This window comes from Macaca thibetana, chromosome 14 (assembly GCF_024542745.1).
Source record: "Macaca thibetana thibetana isolate TM-01 chromosome 14, ASM2454274v1, whole genome shotgun sequence".
NCBI lineage: Eukaryota > Metazoa > Chordata > Mammalia > Primates > Cercopithecidae > Macaca > Macaca thibetana.
The window spans coordinates 101,961,334-101,980,812 of NC_065591.1; the positions used below are offsets into that span (position 1 = coordinate 101,961,334).

General features: G+C 36.3%; 1 protein-coding gene across 4 annotated transcripts in view; it reads left to right on the top strand.

Annotated features, from left to right (window-relative positions):
- The window catches only part of ZC3H12C (zinc finger CCCH-type containing 12C), a 78,219-nt gene that overhangs the window by 37,365 nt on the left and 21,375 nt on the right, over positions 1-19,479 (top strand). For all 4 annotated transcript variants that reach the window (XM_050757685.1, XM_050757686.1, XM_050757687.1 and 1 more), the window contains exon 2: positions 4,980-5,731. In XM_050757685.1, the coding sequence (XP_050613642.1) occupies positions 4,980-5,731 (752 nt within the window). The remainder of the gene's footprint in view (positions 1-4,979; positions 5,732-19,479) is intronic.

Genomic DNA, 19,479 nt, shown 5'->3' on the forward strand with positions numbered 1-19,479 from the left:
AGGAAGAAACAAAGACTTGCATCTATCAGTTGGGAGGGAAAGAAAGAGCATAAAGGGTTAAAAAGAGGTTTTCATTTCTACCACATGCCCTATTGTGCGAACATATGCATAAGTCTATTGAAAGTTTTCTGAAGATGGGCAGGCCACCAGTTGCTGGTCTCCTGCAGTTCCAGTAGACATCTGTTGCCCCAGAGCATTAACCAATCTGTTCAAAGGGACATCCCTCCTTTGTTAGCTAGAGGGATGCAGACAACAGCACTCACTCAAATACAATGGTAATTAAATACACAGAGACTACAGCAGTAGGTATTTATTACATATTCATTATTTTATTTTTATTGTTCTCATAGTATTACCATTTGGATAACAACCAGAACCCACTTTTATGGCATTGTAACTTTACATTACAAACAAATAAATCGGCTTAACAAGTTTATGGTCTAATATTCCTGATTAATAGGAGGCCCTTTAGAATAGAAAAAAGATTTTTTTAAAAATCTGATTTGAGATGAAGAATTATCCAAGTTAACTAATGAGAACTTTAAGAAAATTTGGTCACTAGATGGAGGAATTTCAGTGTGTGCAATAAATTTCTAGTGAATAGCCATTATATTGTAAACCTGCATTCAGCTAGTACAGTTTCTTTTTGATAATTAAAAGAATTAGCTACACTTCATCATCATCTACAGAATTAGCAAGAACATTTAGTTCTTTTTCAACAAATAATATTATTTACTTTTCAACTTGCCTTTTAGCAAGAAAAATTGAGTTTCCAATACCGTATCTGGAAGGAATTTATAGATTTATAATTATAGGAATCTTCACAAATCACTGTATATGTACCCAATTCCTTTTGTATTCAAGACTATAATGTCTTAAGGTCAATTACAATGAAGCCCTGATGATACAGTTTAAAAATTAGCTGTATTTCTTGGAGGTTTTTGGTAACTATGGGAGTAAAAACTGACCTACTTTGTGAAACTTGGACTATGCTGCTTCATGAAATGAGCAAAATTACCCCTATTAGTTAATATTTCATTGATTAAATTTAAGATGGTTTATATGAGTTTACATTGTAGTAAATGCAAACCTAAAAGTCTAATAATTTTTTAAGAAATGAAAAATATTTTCTACTTTACATGTCATAATACATTTTGTGCTGTTAATGGTCTTTTCCATTCTTTTAAAATTCCATTTCTTTCCTGACTTCCATGAGTTCCCATTTGGTTCTGGGAATCATTTTAAAAAACTGAATGAAAATAAAGATTATATACCATTCTTCTTAAGTTTGTCATAGTAATTTCTTGTAAGTTTTACATATTGCATTATATTAACAAATACAGCAGCCTATTAAAATACCATGTTTTTAAATCTTTATCATGTAGCTCTTCATTGAATTATTTCAAGACATTGCCAAATTCTGGGTTGTTTTTAGGTGCCCTATTAAGTAAGGGCAATCATTTGCTAATTACCAGTGGGTAAGGAAGCATTCTAGAGATCAAAGTTTTAAAAACCAAATCTTTACCATTTGGATCACTACAAATCAGGTTATTTCAAATTTGTAGTATGCTTATAGGCCTGGAAATTGAACTCATTTGTCCCTATTTGTATGGTTTCTATTTAGTTTCTTGTTTTGCAAGGACTAAAAAATCATTTAACTGCTTGTTTAGTACACAGTGACATTGGATAACCTTCTCTGAGCTAACCAATGAAATCTAGAAGATGAAGAGAGGCCTGTCAGTGTGAAAAAAGTTCAACTAGAATATTTTAAGACAAAACTTATTTGCCTAAAAAATTGGATGTTAATTTCTTTTTAAGTAGGTTAGGCTTACATTTATCCTTAGCATTAAAAAGTCAGCCTAATTATTGTAAACTTTTTACTTAAAATTATGTGCAAATTACATAAATTATCACACGTTAAAAGTATGTGGTATCCACTAGATACATTGGTATACAAATGAGGTTTGTGTGATTTAGTTATTAAAAGAAACTGAAAATCCCATTTTCCCCCTTGTATCATGATAGCCATATATAATAAAACTACATGGTATAGCAGGTTTAGGTAGTATCACTGACACTTTTTTAAAATATTAGATAGAAGATACAGAAAGATTTAAATACTCTTTAGAGTGATTGATTTTCAGTTTAAAAACTTTGCAGTATTTAATTTTGTTACTTTGAAAAATGTGAAAGTTAAGAAGAATAATTCCAATTATCCTTTAAGCAGAACATTTTGTTCTAATATTTGCCACTGGTTGTATTTTTCATAAGGTATTCATCTTGTCTGATGTAAAAAAAACAAAAAACAAAAACAAAAGCAAACCCCAAACTGCTCAATATTAAATAATATTTCCTAGGTCAATTCAGGGATTTGGTCAGCAAGTCATTATCTTGAAGAATTATCTCACAACAGCACTTGTACAAAACCCAAACTTTTCAGGGGACATCAAAAATGTTGCCCATTAAATGCACTTCCTGCAGTCAGAGCAGATTGTGGGGTTTACAGAACAATGATGTCGGAGCTTCCAGATTGGTTTGGCAGCTGCATTGTTCTTGGAGGGTAAACCAGACGCACTTAAGTCCCAGTCTCTTTTATAGGCTTTTGTTCATACCAAATTATTCTTTCACTGTGCTAGCATTCATGATGGCATGTTAAAGGAGTGCAGCTTAGCAACCAGCTTCTGGTTGCCAAGCAGCCCAGCTTCCAATAGGTTTTCCTCGTTTAAGATACTTTTGGTGGGAGCGCCACGAAGGCCGTAGTGTGGACTTTTCTTTTAACTGTATCCCTTTATTAGGATGCTGCTGTGATTTGTTACTTGTATTATGGTGTTAGTATATTACAGTAGTTAATAAATCACGGGGTGTAAAAATCTGTTTTTAAAATTCCTTCCTTCAATTCTAAATAATTGGGCTCATGCATATCCATATTAATAGGAAAAAATGAAGTGGATACAGCTTAATAATGAAGCAGATGTATATAGAGCTCTCCTAAGGGATATTTCTTTTTATGAGTTGGGCAATCCAGAGCTAGGGGAATTGATGTTTCTTTAAAACTAATGAATGCTGTATTAGTAGAACAATGATATTAAAGTTGTCTATCTTCTCAGGGAATAAGCCCTGAGGAAACTCCTGTAGAAGCATGTATGAGATCTACACTGAAGGAATGTTAAGTGTATTATCAAGCTGAAGATCCCATGTTCTCTTCTCTAGTATTTACCATAGTTAATAAAATGTATTTCATTACTTGACTCTCTAATTAAACTTTACCAGGTATGCTTTCAAATTTGTGACTTCTCAGAAAATCGCTTAGCATTTTCTTTTAACATTCATATAATAGCTATTTTCTAGTGTAAATATGATGTGGAAGAGCTTTAGAAACATTTTCTCAGTTTTCTTTTTCAGGTTAGTTTTAAATAGGTGTTTTATGGCAGTCTCAAATTCAACTGCCGCTGGCTTGCTTATGCTGTGTCTGGGTAGAATACTAGAATTGCCTTAACAAGTAAATCATGAGGGCAGGCGCGGTGGCTCACACCTGTAATCCCAGCATTTTGAGAGGCCGAGGCGGGCGGATCACTTGAGGTCAGGAGTTTGAGACCAGCATGGCCAACGTGGCGAAACCTTGTCTCTACTAAAAGTATAAAAATTAACTGAGCGTGGTGGCACTCACCTGTAATCCCAGATACTCAGGAGGCTGAGGCAGGAGAATCACTTCAATATGGGAGGCAAAGGTTGTAGTGAGCTGAGATTACACCACTGCACTCCAGCCTGGGCAACAGAGTAAGACTCCCATATAAAAAAAAAAAAAAAAAAAAGGAAATCATTGATGTGGATGTAGTTCTTACAATGAAGCACCAGAGAAAATAGCTTTATTTCCCTAACCCATTCCTAGTAGAGAAATAACATTTCCAATAGTCTTTAAGGAAAAATAGTAAAATGGCAAAAAAAAAAAAAAAAAAAAAAAAAAAAAATTTAAATAGTAAAAGTATTCTTATAGGGTGAAAAATAGGAAAAAAGATCACTTTTTAACCAAATGCAGATTAAGGGCTAGTTAATCTGATATAATACAGGAGCATTTTCTGCCATAAAATTCAAGAAACTGAGATAACATTATTTAATATGCCTAATTGTTTGCTGCTAATTTTATGTGAGATATCATCTCTGCTTTCCACAAGTGCAGACAGAATAAAACAAGTTTTATTTTTTCCTGGAATGAAAGAGACTGTTGTTTCCCTGGCACTTAATAAGGATAGCATAATGCTAGAAAGTATATTGTGTTATCATGTTCCAGAGTCAAAAAAATCATGATTACTAGGGCAAAACCCTGTTCATCTCTAAGAAGAATTTAACTCACTTTGTAATAATTTAATTCCATTCTGGCCATCTTAGAATATGTGCTCTTTCATTGCAGTATCTATATTATTTTTGAAAGTTCTTTAGATTGCTGTTAAGCTTCATCCAGATTAATAATGATTTTTCAAGTGTAAGTTAATGGTTTCTTTCCATGTGGTTTTCTCTTTAAAAGAATATAGATACTTACAAATTCTGTTAGAGAAAAATGTAAATAACCTGTCATGCATATTAAAAACATACTTTTTGATAATATTCTATGTGTCACTCTAGAATTATAAGCTGTCCTAAAAGTAGAAAAATCTGATTCATCGAGATTGAGAAGGAGCATGATATAGTGGGAAAAGCATGGGTTTTAGAGTCAGATGAAACTGGGTAAAAAAATCCACTTCTACTACTTATTTACTTTGTTGCCTTGGAGGAATTACATGACCTTTCTAATTTATAACTTCTTCTGAAAAATAGCAGATGACACTCTCTTGGCAAGGGTGTTAGGAGGGAGGAGAGGATGTAGACAAAATACAAAATATTAATAGATATTCAGTAGTTGAGTAATTCTCTTCTGACTTCTCCATCAAGACAGAAATCAAGCCATAACTATGAAATTCTAAACATTTTACATTTTTCTCTAGGAATACGGGGTGCTTTGCATTCAGGAATACGGAAAAAACAGCAAAGTGGAGTCAAGTGCACATAACAGCTTCATGGGCTTGAAGGATCACCTAGGACATGACCTCGGCCACCTTTATGTGGAGAGCACTGACCCACAGTTAAGTCCAGCTGCACCTTGGTCAACAGTAGAGAGACCAAGTATGGATACCGTTAATGCGGGAAAGGATGAAAAAGAGGTGTCTGAAGAGAATGCAAGCTCTGGTGACTCTGAAGAAAACACAAATTCTGATCATGAGTCAGAACAATCGGGTAGCATTTCAGTAGAGCCAGGCTTAATAACTAAGACTCACAGACAACTCTGCAGGTCTCCCTGTTTACAGCCTCACATACTCAAGCGCAATGAAATTTTGCAAGACTTTAAACCTGAAGAGTCCCAGACTACATCCAAGGAAGCAAAGAAACCACCTGATGTGGTGCGAGAATACCAAACAAAACTGGAGTTTGCACTTAAGTTAGGTTATTCTGAAGAACAGGTTCAGCTTGTACTAAACAAACTTGGTACTGATGCTTTAATCAATGATATTTTGGGAGAACTTGTCAAACTTGGAAATAAAAGTGAGGCTGATCAGACGGTTAGTACAATTAACACTATAACACGGGAAACTTCTTCCCTGGAATCTCAGAGGTCTGAATCTCCAATGCAAGAGATTGTAACAGATGATGGTGAAAATCTGAGACCAATAGTTATTGATGGCAGCAATGTGGCAATGAGGTAAGTGGAAAAATCGTTACTGAAAATTACTACCAAATAATCTTTAAAAGTTATTTCTAATTTTGTGGCTATTTTCCTTCTCATAGTCATTAAGGTCAACATTTTTTCTGTATCCTGATGTTAACTTTAGAAAACATTAGTTTTCCGTCTCTCTTCTTTCAGGGCACTCAGCCCTATCTTTCCTTCATTTATCCCTGTATAGAGACCCGTTTTTCTCAGATATGTCTCTTTTTGTCCTCATCTGGCTAAATTTCTATGGTATAAAAATTAGTGTGTATTTCTGGTTTTTAATCAGTAGTTTTAAATGAATAATTTGATATAATATTCAACAATTTTAGAATCTAGTCAAATGGTCTATTTCTTTAAGAAATTAAATAACCCTAATTCTTCTAGCAAATAAACTATGTATTTTATTGATTTGAGAAAAAACCAAAGCTGTAGTTTGAATTATTTTGTAGTTTGAGTTGTTTCCATTCAAGAAATGCAAATCAGAAATAATTCTTAGGGAACTGGGTGGGGGGGGGGAAGCAAAACTTTCAGTGATAATTTTTTTGGCCAGGCAGGGTGGCTCACACTTGTAATCCCGACACTTTGAGAGGTGAAGGTGGAAGGATCATTTGAGGCCAGGAGTTTGAGACCAGCCTGAGCAACATAGGGAACGCCTACCTATACCAAATATATATATGTATATATATATATTTTTAAAATAAAATATTTAAAGAAATTTTTCTTAGTAATTTTGATGGCTTAATATTTAAAGCACATCTAAATTCAATCAGTTTATGGGTAACTGCTCACAATGTTCAGAGCTCTGTGAAGATAAAAAGATACATGTATAAAAGCATTAGTTCTTCTGGAGAGCTTAGAGTTTCAAATGCAGTTTCTCAGAAGGTGACCTAAGGATGCCTACCAGAGAATCATCTGAGGGACTTGTTGAAAATGCAGATTATATATATCAGTGCTATCCAAGAGAAATATACAATGCAAACCATGTATGCCATATTAAATGTTCTAGTACCTACATTAAAAAGTAAACAGAAACAGGTAAAATTAATGTGACTAATGTATACTGTTTAGGCTAACATGTCTAAAATCTAAAATATCTTGCTGACATGTAATCAATTTTAAAAAGTTATTAATGAGATAGTTTACATTTCTTTTTTTTTTTTTTTTTTTTTTTAAGACAAGATCTCACTCTGTCACCCAGACTGGAGTGCAGTGGCACGATCTTGGCTCACTGCAACCTCTGCACCCAGGTTCAAGCGATTCTCATGCCTCTGCCTCCTTGAGTAGCTGGGACTCCAGGCACATGCCACTGTGCCTGGCTAATTTTTATATTTTTAGTAAAGCCTGCGTTTTACTATGTTGGCCATGCTGGTCTCAAACTCCTGACCTCAAGTGATCTGCCCGCTTAGGCCCCCCAAAGTGCTGGGATTACAGGCGTGAGCCACCACTCCTGGCCTGCATTATTCTTTTGATTTTAAGTCTTTGAAATCTGGTGTATATCTTATAACACATCTCAATTCAGAATAGCCATATTTCAGGTACTCAGTATCCTGATGTGGCTATTGACTACTATATTGGACAATGCACTTCTCAAGCTCCATGCAGACCTACCAAGTCAAGTTCAAAATGTAACTCAGGCATCACTTTGTAAGTAGTATGCCTTCCAATAATGATGTATGCTGAAATTAGGGAACTACTGTTTTCTGTAGGTGACAGCAAGCTCTTTCACATAGACTATGAGGAGAACCAACCTATAATCCTCTAAATAGTTTTTTGGGTGGAGGGAGTATTATCTTTCTTTCATTTATAAGCAAATTCAACAAGATTTGAATTACTTGCCAAGATAAAATGGAATTCAAACCCAAATATGTCTGACTTAAAAGCCTATATGCTTCATCATATAAAAAAGAGAAAAACTAAGTTGAAAAGGTTAAAGCCAGATCTTACTAGAGAATTTAAAGCTGGCTTTGTAATCGAAGGGTCATTGAAGGGTTTTCAGTAGAGGAGTTTCAAGAGTGGAGTTGTGCCATATACTGATAATTTTTGCAGTGATGTTTGGGAGGTAGGAGATCAGTTTGGATACAAACCCTTTCTAATGGAGTGGAAAGAATCTCGCCAAGTGTCATAGAGGTATGGAATGTGCATAGGGCTTTGAGAAGGACTTCAGTAAGATTACCTCTCTATTGTTTGATCTTTCCCAAACTTGACCACAAAATGATCTTTTTCTTGTAATAATCCAGAATGTCTGAATGATTACCTTAGTGATAACATGTAAGACCAAAAGCCATAAAATTGCCAAAGGAGGGAATAGTGAAGGAAGGTCATAGATCCTTGAGGAACACCTAACCTAAACATGGCTGTATAACAGAATTATCAGATGAGTTATTTAAAAATACATCTTCTAGCATTCTACTCTTGTGGAATATAGAATTAGTCTCTATCCACATGTACCCTCTAGTTTAAATTAATATATTTTCTTAAATGAATCCATTGCTTTCTAGATTTTTCCCTGGTTTTAGGTTCAAATGACTTGTTATTAAGAAAATACAATTAAGACTGGGCATAGTGGCTTATGCCTATAATCCCAGCACTTTGGGAGGCCGAGGCAGGTGGATCACTTGAGGCCAGGAGTTCAAGACCAGCCTAGGCAACATGGCAAAATCCCATCTCTACTAAAAATACAAAAATTAGCTGGATATGGTGGTGCATGCCTACACGGGAGGCTGAAGTGGGAGGATGGAATGAGCCCGGGAGGCGGAGGCTGCAGTGAGCTGAGATCACATTACTGCATTCTAGCCTGGACGACAGAGTGAGACCCTATCTCAAAAACAACAACAATAGCAACAAATTCTAGTGAGCTATCCAGAGTGGGAATGTGATAAAACGATGTTAGACCCCTTTGGTACCTAAAAGTGTTTGAGTTCTTCAATATACTTCCATGACCTAGTCATCTGACTTCATTAAGATTAACCAAATCTCCATATCCTACTTCAGCTTCTTCCGGATTTTATATAAAATAAGAATGAAAAAGCCCACAGCTTCAATGGCTACCTCCATGTCATGCCATAGCACACATTCTTCTGTTGAGTGTTAGAATGAAAGCTGGCCACACCACACTTGTGTTTTTGATATGAACAGACTATTGAAACTTTTCCCTCCTTTATCATGGCAAGTTCTACCTTTTGGGCAGTGAACCCAGGTTTCTGGGGTTAGATCAAATCTCTCCCCTGACTGGTGGGTAGGCTTTATTTTTGCATGTTTGTGTGCAGTATTAGGATAAATGTTTTGTTTGCTAATAATCTCAGGTGAACCACTTTTGCCAATGGGATCCATGCTTGTATTTTCTCTCTGTTAGTGATGGGGAGCTACCAGAAGATTTCAAGCAAGGAAAAAAGTAGCATAGTAATATTTGCCTTTAGGAAAAATCACTCTGTAGAGAAATGTAGAGAATGGATTTGAGCACTAAGATTGGAGACAAAGAGACCCACTTATGTTTGAAAATGTATGCAAAAGTTAAATTGTGGACAAATCCTGGAAAAAGATGCACCAAGAACATCATTGCTTTTGTATACCAATCAAATGATACAGAATAGAGAAATAAACCAACCATTTGCTTGAGAGTTTATACTCAGTTCCCCAAAGAGTCATATTGGAAAACAGCTGGTGTTAGTACACATCTGATTGTTAACTGGGGTGTTAAAAAAAGCACTGCAGGTAAATCACTGAAGTAATTTTCTTAAAGTTTGAACAGATATCAGATATAGATTATAGAGTCAGAATATGAACAGGGAAAATACATTAAGCTGTGATAACTTTCCTCTGTATCAAGAAAATGAACTAAGCCCATATATTTATGAAATATAAGCAGAGTTTAGCAATCTGTACAATCAAGATTTAAGCTTCTGATTAATCTTTTAAAAAGTACAAAGCCTTTCTTATATCTAATCTGCTTTGTAAAACTGTATGAACTTGAGAACTCTTTTTATTATAAATTTGAATACTGAAGGCTTTCTTGCCTAGGTTCTAAAATTTGCCTTCAGTTGTTTGGTTGGTTTTGCTCTCCTGTTGCCTGTTTATCATTTAAGTACAGCACTGATTTATATTTACTAAAATCATCCTGGACACCTAGTCCAAATATATGGTTTAGACTACAGATGAGACTAAAAATTGCCAGAATTTATACAAATGTGTTTTTGACTCTCTCAACAAAACTGTATCAAAATTATGTGCAGTAGACCTGCATGATCCACAGTAGGATAGCCACCAGCTACACGTGGCTGTTGAACTCTTGAAATGTGTCTAGCCCAAATTGAGATATGCTGTAAATATAAAATGCATACCACATTTCAGAGACTTAGTACAAAACTATGTAAACTATTTGAGTAACTTTTATGTTGATTGTGGATTTAAAGAATTTGATATATTGAGTTAAATGAAATATATACTAAAATTAACTTCAGCTGCTTTTTACTTTTTTAATATGCTATGCCTGATGATTTAAAACTACATATGTGGCTCACATTATATTTCTATTGAATAGCCTCTTAGTAGACTGTTTTGTAAGCCCCAGTTTACTAGAAGTAACATTTATTAAAGGATAGCTTAAATTCCCTCTAGGTGAGTGTCACAGGTATTACTTCATTTGGCAGTGCCCCATTTCTCTTACTGTTTTTAAAGAATATCCTTAGAGACTATGAAAAGAATCAAATAATCAGAGCTAGCTTTTGTTGTTGTTTAGTTATATCATTGTGGAGCGTGACAAAGACAGATGTTAGAGTTATATTCCATTGCACCTCTTTATAATTCTAAGTACATAATTCTAGTTGTGATCAACATCATGTACTTTAATAGACCAATCAGCAGTGAACTTTCCTATTACCTCAAGTGTGCTTATTTCAACTCTAACCTAAAAATGGGCAACCTTAGTAATCCTATTACATAGAAATAAAGTTAATCACAGATCTTCACCTAACTAGTGTTACCAGTTACACAAAATGAGGAAAAAGTGGTTAGAGTCCATGTTTTCTACTTTCGTTAATAAGACCTTTTTACACCTGCTAAACAGATGTGTTTTCTTTATCATCTTTAGACTGGATCTTGACCAGCTAGATGTTGCCTCAAATTGTAGACCTCATATGGTGAAGGAAATCTTTTTCCTTTCCTTTTTCCTTAGCCTCTTCAATTCTCAAAGCTACCTCTCTCAACTGTACTGCTGTTAAGCTCATAACCAACTGAAGGGTAATAATTATTTCATAATAGACTTCCATAGTAATTTTGGTGTTAAATATTTTTGTTGTCCTAAATCGATGACTGTCAGGCTTCTATTTTCCTTTAAAGCAGTACAGTCCTGCAAATCTCTTCATGGAAGCCCAATATTTAAAATCAAGCAAGAGCAGAGTTCTGTTTGAATTGGGAAGGATGTACAGGGTTGTGTTCCCCACTTTAAAATTCCCTTCTGTACTCCCCAGAAGGTCCTGCCATGCCATGGAATTTCTGTTTGGAACACAGCTTGATAAGCATTGATTTAAATGATCTGTAACAAGGGACATGGATTTAGTTTTCTGGTGGTATGTTTAATATTTAGCATCCTGTGAATGAGATTTAGCTTCAGAATGATTTTTGTATATTGGAAAAGAGATCAGAGACAATAAAGTTGAGTAGCTATAAGAATAACAATATAGGAATGCATAAATAGTTATGAGCCTTCAATACAAAAGAAAAAACTCCAGATGCCCATGAGATGAATTATAGATTCTCAAATAAATATGAAATTTAATTGGACTACAATGAGAGAAAGTAAAACATCCTGTTTCTACGTTTCTGTATTTTCCTATTGAAGATGATAGGCAGCTGTACTTCCCCCTGCTTAAGGAATACAGAATAGATGTAAAAGAATTTAACAATCATTAAACATTGAAAAATGCATCAGTGAAGAAGGTCTTAAAGTCATTTTTTTTAGAGTCCTTTAAAATTAAAATCTATTTTCATGTGTCCAAGATGGTTTATGTAAAATCAGGCCTAAAATATGAGAAAAAAATAAAATTAATTCACCAAATATTTGAAGAGTACCTGGAGTTTATATTAATAATTTAATGTTCTATAAATATTTCTTAATATTCTGTTATAATTATTCTGTGATTAAAATCTACTATACTCTTTCTCTAATATAATTAACTATATCTAAACTGGAAGGATTTTGATACTAAAGATTCAAGTATGATTTTCTAGTTTAAAAAGATTCTTTTTAAAAACACACACATATATGTATATGTATATGTATATATATAAAGACAGGGTCTTACTATGTTGTCCAGGCTGGTTGAGCTCCTGGGCTCAAGCAGTTCTCCCACCTCAGCCTCCCACAAGTGCCAGGATTACAGGCGTGAGCCACCATGCCCAGCCTAAAAAGATACCTTTATATTTCCATTCTAGCCACTTCATTGACAAACCCTGCTAACTTGTGTCCTTATCACAATAGTTGGGTTAATCTAATTACCCATTAAAGTAATAGAAACTTGATAGTCATACTTTATTTTCCCAGTGGAAGGTATCTTATGCAAGTGCATCTTATAATACAGCAAACTTACAGGTCAAGTTTTTAATTTAAATAAAAGATGAAAAGGTTATAGAAAATCAGTTGCATGTCCTTTTGAATCCCATAATTACCTTGATCTTCTGTTTGGTTTCTTTTTAAAACACTGTTTAGTGATCTCTACACATCATGCATTTTGCTCTAAAAGTCACAGTTTACTTTTGTGAGATTAAAGCTATTAAATAAAGATGTATTTTATCGGTTTCATTTTTATTCCAAAACAAGCTTTTTTCCATTTTCTAAACATTAAGACTGAGAGGACATGAGAAAGTAAAGAAACTAACATGTGTTGAAGCCTTCGATATGCCAGGCACTTGGCTAGGTTTATTACCTTATTCAGTTCTCACAACGCTATAAGGTAGGTGAGGTTATTTTCATTTCAAAGATGAGAAATTGAGATTCAGAATAAGAATCTCTGAGATTCAGAATAAGGTCACACAGAAAAGTGGTAAAGAAAAGAATTAAACTCCTGTCAAATTCCAGAGGCTGTATTATTTTCAGTATCTTCAAAAGCCATCTCTATTTGGAGTACTGAAATGTGCCATTCCAGGTACTTCGTATCATTAGATTTTAGATGATTTGTGAAAAAGACTTTATAAGAATAGGTCTTCTTTGATCATGTAAATAATATACGTATTATATAAGTTTCAGAAATAAAGATCACCTATAATTTCCAAGGTTTTTAACAAGCATTATATAATATGCAAATTGTAGTAAAATCAAATTTGAGGAAATAAAAAGATAACTGAAAAGAGGTTCCTTTGTTCTTTTCTTCACTGCCATATAAAGTATTAAAAAGAGGCAGTCTCTTTTTATAGATGCCTTCATTCTCTTTTTAGGTTTTTCCATGTTTTTCAATTACTCCTCGTGTCTATCATTGGAAGGTAACAGTTATAATTCTAAAATAACCCTTCCTGTTCTGCAGTTAACCTAGTTAATGGTATCTGTATATATACCCAAAGAAAACATTAATATGTAACATTATGGTTGTTTAGGTATGGCAGATCTAAAAATGGTTGGCCCATCATCTTCCCCTCTAGGTCCCAGACTGAGGTACATTGCATTAAAATACATGGTCCCTGGAATTTTTCTCTGCATTATAAAACGCACCTCTCTTATCTCTTAACCATTGTAGGTGGTTAATGTAGTACCATTAACAAACAAGCATAATTCTCCGGCGGCAATTCATATGGTGTTATAGGATGCAAGATATTATTTTGACTTCTTAGCCCCTTCTGTTAAGAACAGAAAAGTAGGCCGGGCGCGGTGGCTCAAGCCTGTAATCCCAGCACTTTGGGAGGCCGAGGCGGGCGGATCACAAGGTCAGGAGATCGAGACCACAGTGAAACCCCGTCTCTACTAAAAATACAAAAAATTAGCCGGGCGCGGTGGCGGGCGCCTGTAGTCCCAGCTACTCAGGAGGCTGAGCCAGGAGAATGGCGGGAACCCGGGAGGCGGAGCTTGCAGTGAGCCGAGATCGCGCCACTGCACTCCAGCCTGGGCAACAGCGTGAGACTCCGTCTCAAAAAAAAAAAAAAAAAAAAAAAAAAAGAACAGAAAAGTAGAATTTATGTGCTTTTCCAATATATTAGCCTTGAGTAAAGATAATCTTGTAAGAGCTATGAGACAAAGTGAATTTACAGAAAAATGAAAATTTATAATAGTGAAAGTCTTATGAAGAATATATTTGTTAAGATAATTTATGTTCATTTAGCTCTCCCTAATTTCCAATTGTCTAGTTCATAAGGAGTTGCATTTGTCTGAAACTGAGTGGGCATTTTTGGATAGAAGTAATGAGGTTTCAGTTAACCCAGTCCAAAGTGTAGTAGTCCTTTTCACAGCTTGGCCTGCAGATTAATCTTATCTTATTATCCAATCTGAGCTCTACAACAAATTACAGAAATTTGGGGAGGAAGTTGCAGTAACTCTAGTAAATCAGCATCTCCTATCCTATGTGGTATTTTAGTTACCCCTGATGTTAGGACGCCTCTGTTCTTCAAAATGTGGCCCATAGCATGGAAGATCCCCAGGACATACTTACTCTTGATATAAACAAGCACATACTCATCAGCTCAAGTGCCCTGTCTCACAGAATCTTCCAAATACCCAGAGTACAGAATATGATGGCCCTTAGGTTACACAGCCGCTCCCTTCACAACAAATTAACAGCAGCAAGAAACAAAGAGGCATGTTCTTCGAACAGAGGACCTATTGGCTCAGGAGTCTCAGAGGAGACAGAAAAGGTAGAAGCTGGTTGAGAGAAACCCATAATTTGTTGTCTTTGTTTTGTTTTGTTTTGCTTTGTTTTTGAGGCGGAGTCTCGCTCTGTCGCCCAGGCTGGAGGGCAGTGGCGTGATCTCGGCTCACTGCAAGCTCCGCCTCCCGGGTTTACGTCATTCTCTTGCCTCAGCTTCCTGAGTAGCTGGGACTACAGGCGCCCGCCACGGCCCCCGGCTAATTTTTTGTATTTTTAGTAGAGACGGGGTTTCACCGTGTTAGCCAGGATGGTCTCGATCTCCTGACCTTGTGATCCGCCCGCCTCGGCCTCCCAAAGTGCTGGGATTACAGGCGGGAGCCACCGCGCCCGGCCCCATAACTTGTTTTAATGGGTCAGGGTAAAAACAAGAAAGATGAGCAGAAACTGCAGAATTCATGGCTCTAGTCTCCACAAGACAGAGCGGGAAAAGATTACAGCAGGAAAAACAAGCAAACAGATGAGGTTCTCCCATTTCCAGCACCGAGGCCCTTCCATTATGTCACTTTTGCTCCTAGTTTGCGCCACTTGCCGGTTATTTCCTGTCTGATTTTCTGAGGGGAGATATCTCTGGAGGGGGTAGTAAAGCTTCATGGTTGGGTTGCATCTCTTGCATCTTCCTCAGTCTCTTCCAGCATCCCTTTTTCCAGTGTCCTGGCTTCCTATAGTAGTGCCCTAGTGACTTTTCATTAGAGGAACTTCTCTTATTTCTTGGTAGTCCCAGAAAGGGGTTTGCACCCCTTGTGAACAAGTCTAACTGGGAAGGTAACACTGCAGTCTTAAATTTCTGTCTTTATCTTCCTACATTTTTTTTCCCCAAAACTGGATTGCGATTGCCAATACCTGAGAAACTTGTCTGTTCTTACCATCCACATACCTTTTCTTTTACGTGTGCCTGAATTCCCAGTAACAAGGCTGCCATAAACGTAGAGAAGAATAAGGGTCTATTCTGATCTGCTCTTAAATCCATCCTTGTTAATTTAGAAAATGCCTCACTGAACCACTGATGAAAATCAATGGGGACTCACCCAACAGCAGCATTGCAGCTTCTCCCAGGTCACCTCGCGGTGGGTTTCTAAGGCATGAGAGGAGGTAGTCGCCTGTTGTTTGGGGAGGCAGTCAGCTTCCTGAGGCCAGGGCACTCCCTTACAGGAGGGGTTATCATTTGCCTCTATCATGCCTGTTCCATTAGTCAAACAAAGTCAGCCAGAGCAACTCCATGCAGCAGCCAGTGTGCCACAGAGCACCTTGGCAAACGTTCCAGATCTTTTCAGAGCACTGGGAAATAACTCTTTAAGATGGGTACGATCAGCTGGGGAAAAGGTCATATGCACTCCTACCATGTCTGATGTACCTGGCAGTCCTGGATCACTTTAAAAAAGCATTTGAGTCACTGGAGCTACAAAAGGGTAGGGCTGATTTTCTTCACATTGAGATGAAAAAATAAGTTGATTCAACGAGAACACGTGACTACAGGGAGGGGAATATCACACACTGGGGCCTGTCGGGGGGTCAGAGGGAAGGGGAGGGAGAGCATTAGGACCAATACCTAATGCACGCAGGGCTTAAAACTGAGGTGATGGGTTGACAGGTGCAGCAAACCACCATGGCACATGTATACTTATGTAACAAACCTGCACGTTCAACCCATGTATCCCAGAATTTAAAGTAACATTAAAAAAAAAAAAAAGAAAAAAAATAAGTTGGTTTGTATGGCACTGTAGTGTCAGTCTCATTTTGCTGTTTGGTATCATTACTCCTTTTGCCTCCCCTTTCATCCAAGTTACCACAGCAACCACTTGCCAACCTAATACCTTAATTCTAGGACAGTCTCTTATCCAGACTCTCAGACTCCTTGTTCTTTCTTCTTCATCTCTGCCTCCCTAGCTGTGTTTTGCATGTTCAGTTTAGGAAAGTTTTGGAGATAGAATCCACGTTAGAATATTCTAATAAGGCTAACAATTTTCCCCCTTCCAAGAGAAGTTATCTCCAGATCCTGTAGCCATTGGGAATCATCCATCCATCCAGAAGGTCATTGCCCCACTCTTCTAGGTCCTAGATAGAGGCAAAGAAGGGTAACAAGAAGTAGAAAAAGCAGAAAGAGCAACAGCAGAGAGGGGTCAAGAACCTGGAGGAACAGATAGGAGCTTTCAGTTACTTAATCTCTTCCTCTGGTTTCTTAATTCATTCTTTGTGGCTGCCCACTTCATTCCTTCTTTCATTTCCTGAGATCCAGAGATACCAATAATCCTTTAGAGTGGGGTTTTTCTGAGAATTCCTGTAAATACATCAGTTTGTCTATTTCAAATGAGCCTTCTTTTGACCATTGCAAAGCAGGATTTTTGTAAGTACGCTTATGCCAAATGTGAGAGAATAAAAGAAGCCTTTTATTTTTTAAAAAGAGACCTACTGACAATATTCTAGGCATCTCATATTCTTCTACTGTTAAAGATGAATCAGATGGGACCTTCAGTGAGTTACCCATTTTGCTCAATTGTAACTTGGAATTTGCAGGGAGGCTTTGGAATTTTCCCTGAGTGGGAACCGAATCCCACTCAGCCAAAGTAGTCAGAGGGAGACTTTTTGGCAAACATTCAGAGTTCTTACCTAATCTCGGGTGACCACAAATCCTCCAACAAATTCACCCAGCAAAAGGACTCACTTGAGATATACCAATCTTCCTTATTGCCAAATTGTTGGGATAAAAAAGTAATCAAGGCCCAAAGGAACATGCTAATTCGTAAATGTAGAATTAACTAATTTTGTTACTGAGCAGAAAACCCCTGCGTCCCTGCAGACCGCCCATAAGTGGCTATAGAGCTATGATGAATGTCCTCTATTTATATGGAATTAAAGCTACGGTCCTTTTTTAGTAAATAGTCAACAGATAGTTCATTTGCATCAGTAGCTACATGGCACTTACTCTGACATCCTGTTTATCATCATTCCTTATCTGGCTCACTCTGATTTTGTAATTCTTTATCAGTACCTCCTCCAGTTGTCCCTTATATTGTATCTAGCATGTATGATGAGTCACATCCTTCATCATGCGTCAGTGAGGTTAGATTAAGTTCAGTCTCCCAAAACCTCTCCTAGCGTGACAAGTCCCATCTGCGGGTTTGAGCCGCCAGGTAATTGTCTGCTCAGGCTTAAGTTATTATACTACGAATGATTCTGGATCTTGATGCCTGACACGGACTTCCAAGACAACCATAGCCATTCTGGAGATTTCTCTGTTAGCGTTCATTTTGGGGCCTGATCAGGGGAATACTGGCTAGGAAAGTCCTGGTAACTCAGGGACCCACCCTGCTCATCCCCACTTACCTGCCTTTCCCTCGCCGTTTAAAAGATAAGAACAGTAGCTTGTCCCCAAGTGCCACCTAAGGCTGGGGGGAGGATGAAAGGCAGCTGCCAATTGTATTGAATCTAATTTCGAGTTCCTGTGAGGTTTTACTGTACCTGGATGCAGAGCTACTGTGTTTTAGAGAAAGTACGCCTTCCGCTTTATGGAAGTATTGCCAAATTGCTCTCCCAAATAGTTATACCAATTTACACTCCCACCTGTGATGTATGAGTTCCTACTTTCACACATTCTTGGCAACATCTGGTGTTTGCAGACTTTATTTTTACCAATCTGATGGGTGTGAAGTAGTGTCTCATTTTGGCTTTAATTTGCATTTCTTTACTATTGAACATCTTTTCAAACTATGTTCATTGGTCATTTGAGTTTCCTCTTCTGTGAATTGATTGTTCATATCTTTTGCCTTAAAAAACAACTGGCTACCTCTTTTAATATATGAGAGTACTTTATATTCTGAGTACTAACCTTTTGATTGGTTTTACATGTTACAAATCTCTTCTCCAAAGCTATGACCTGTTGTTTTTTTTTTGTTTTTTTTTTTTTATGGAGTCTTTTGTATAAAGAACTTTCATGTGCCCCAACATATCTATTTTTCTTAATAGCATGTAGTTCTATGTCTTGTTTAAGAAGTATTTTCCTATCCTGATGTGAATGTCTCTGGTAATTTCTTCTAAAACTTTTATAATTTTTCTTTTCATATTTAAATATTTGATCTATCAACAATTTATTTTTTGTATATGGTGTGAGATTAAAATGCAGTTTTATTTTTTCCATAGGAATAACCAGTTGCCCTAGTACCATTTGCTAAATAGTTCATCTTTTCCTCATTGATTTATAATGTCACCTTATTGCTGGCCTTTTGTTTTTCTGTATTAATTTTAAGATTAGCCTCTCAAGTTCTGTGAAAAAAACCTTTGGAGAATTTGATTGGAATTGCAACATACAGATAAATTTGAAATCACTTGCCGTCTTTATTAATCGAATCTTACTGTCCATAAAAATAATATATTGTTCTTTTATTTAAGTCTTCCCTTATGCCCTTTAATATAGGTTTTCGATTTTCAGTTTATCTATAAAGGTCTTGCATGTCTTTTTTTTAAAGATTGGTATGGCTTTTATTACATTACAAATTGGATCTTTTTAAATTAAAATTGTACATTGGTTTTGCTGCTATAGCAACACTAATTTTTTAACAAGACGTTATATCTGCAATGTAATAACATATTGTGGTGGAAGAGTGTATCGTATGTATGGTACAGATTCCTACTATCTGTTGAAATCTGTTCTATGACCTAGTACATAGCCAATTTATTTATAAAGTTTTCATATTTTTAAAAATATTTTTTCTCTTTAGTTTTGTGCAGAATTTGTATATGTCCATTAGATCAAGCTTGTAATTGATTATTGCAATTATCTATATCCTTATTCAATGTTTTCTTCTTCTGTCAATTAGTATGGTTGTGGATTTTTTTCATTTTGTCTAGTAATTCTGTGATCTTTTGTGTTACTGATTTGGAGATGAGTTTAGAATGACT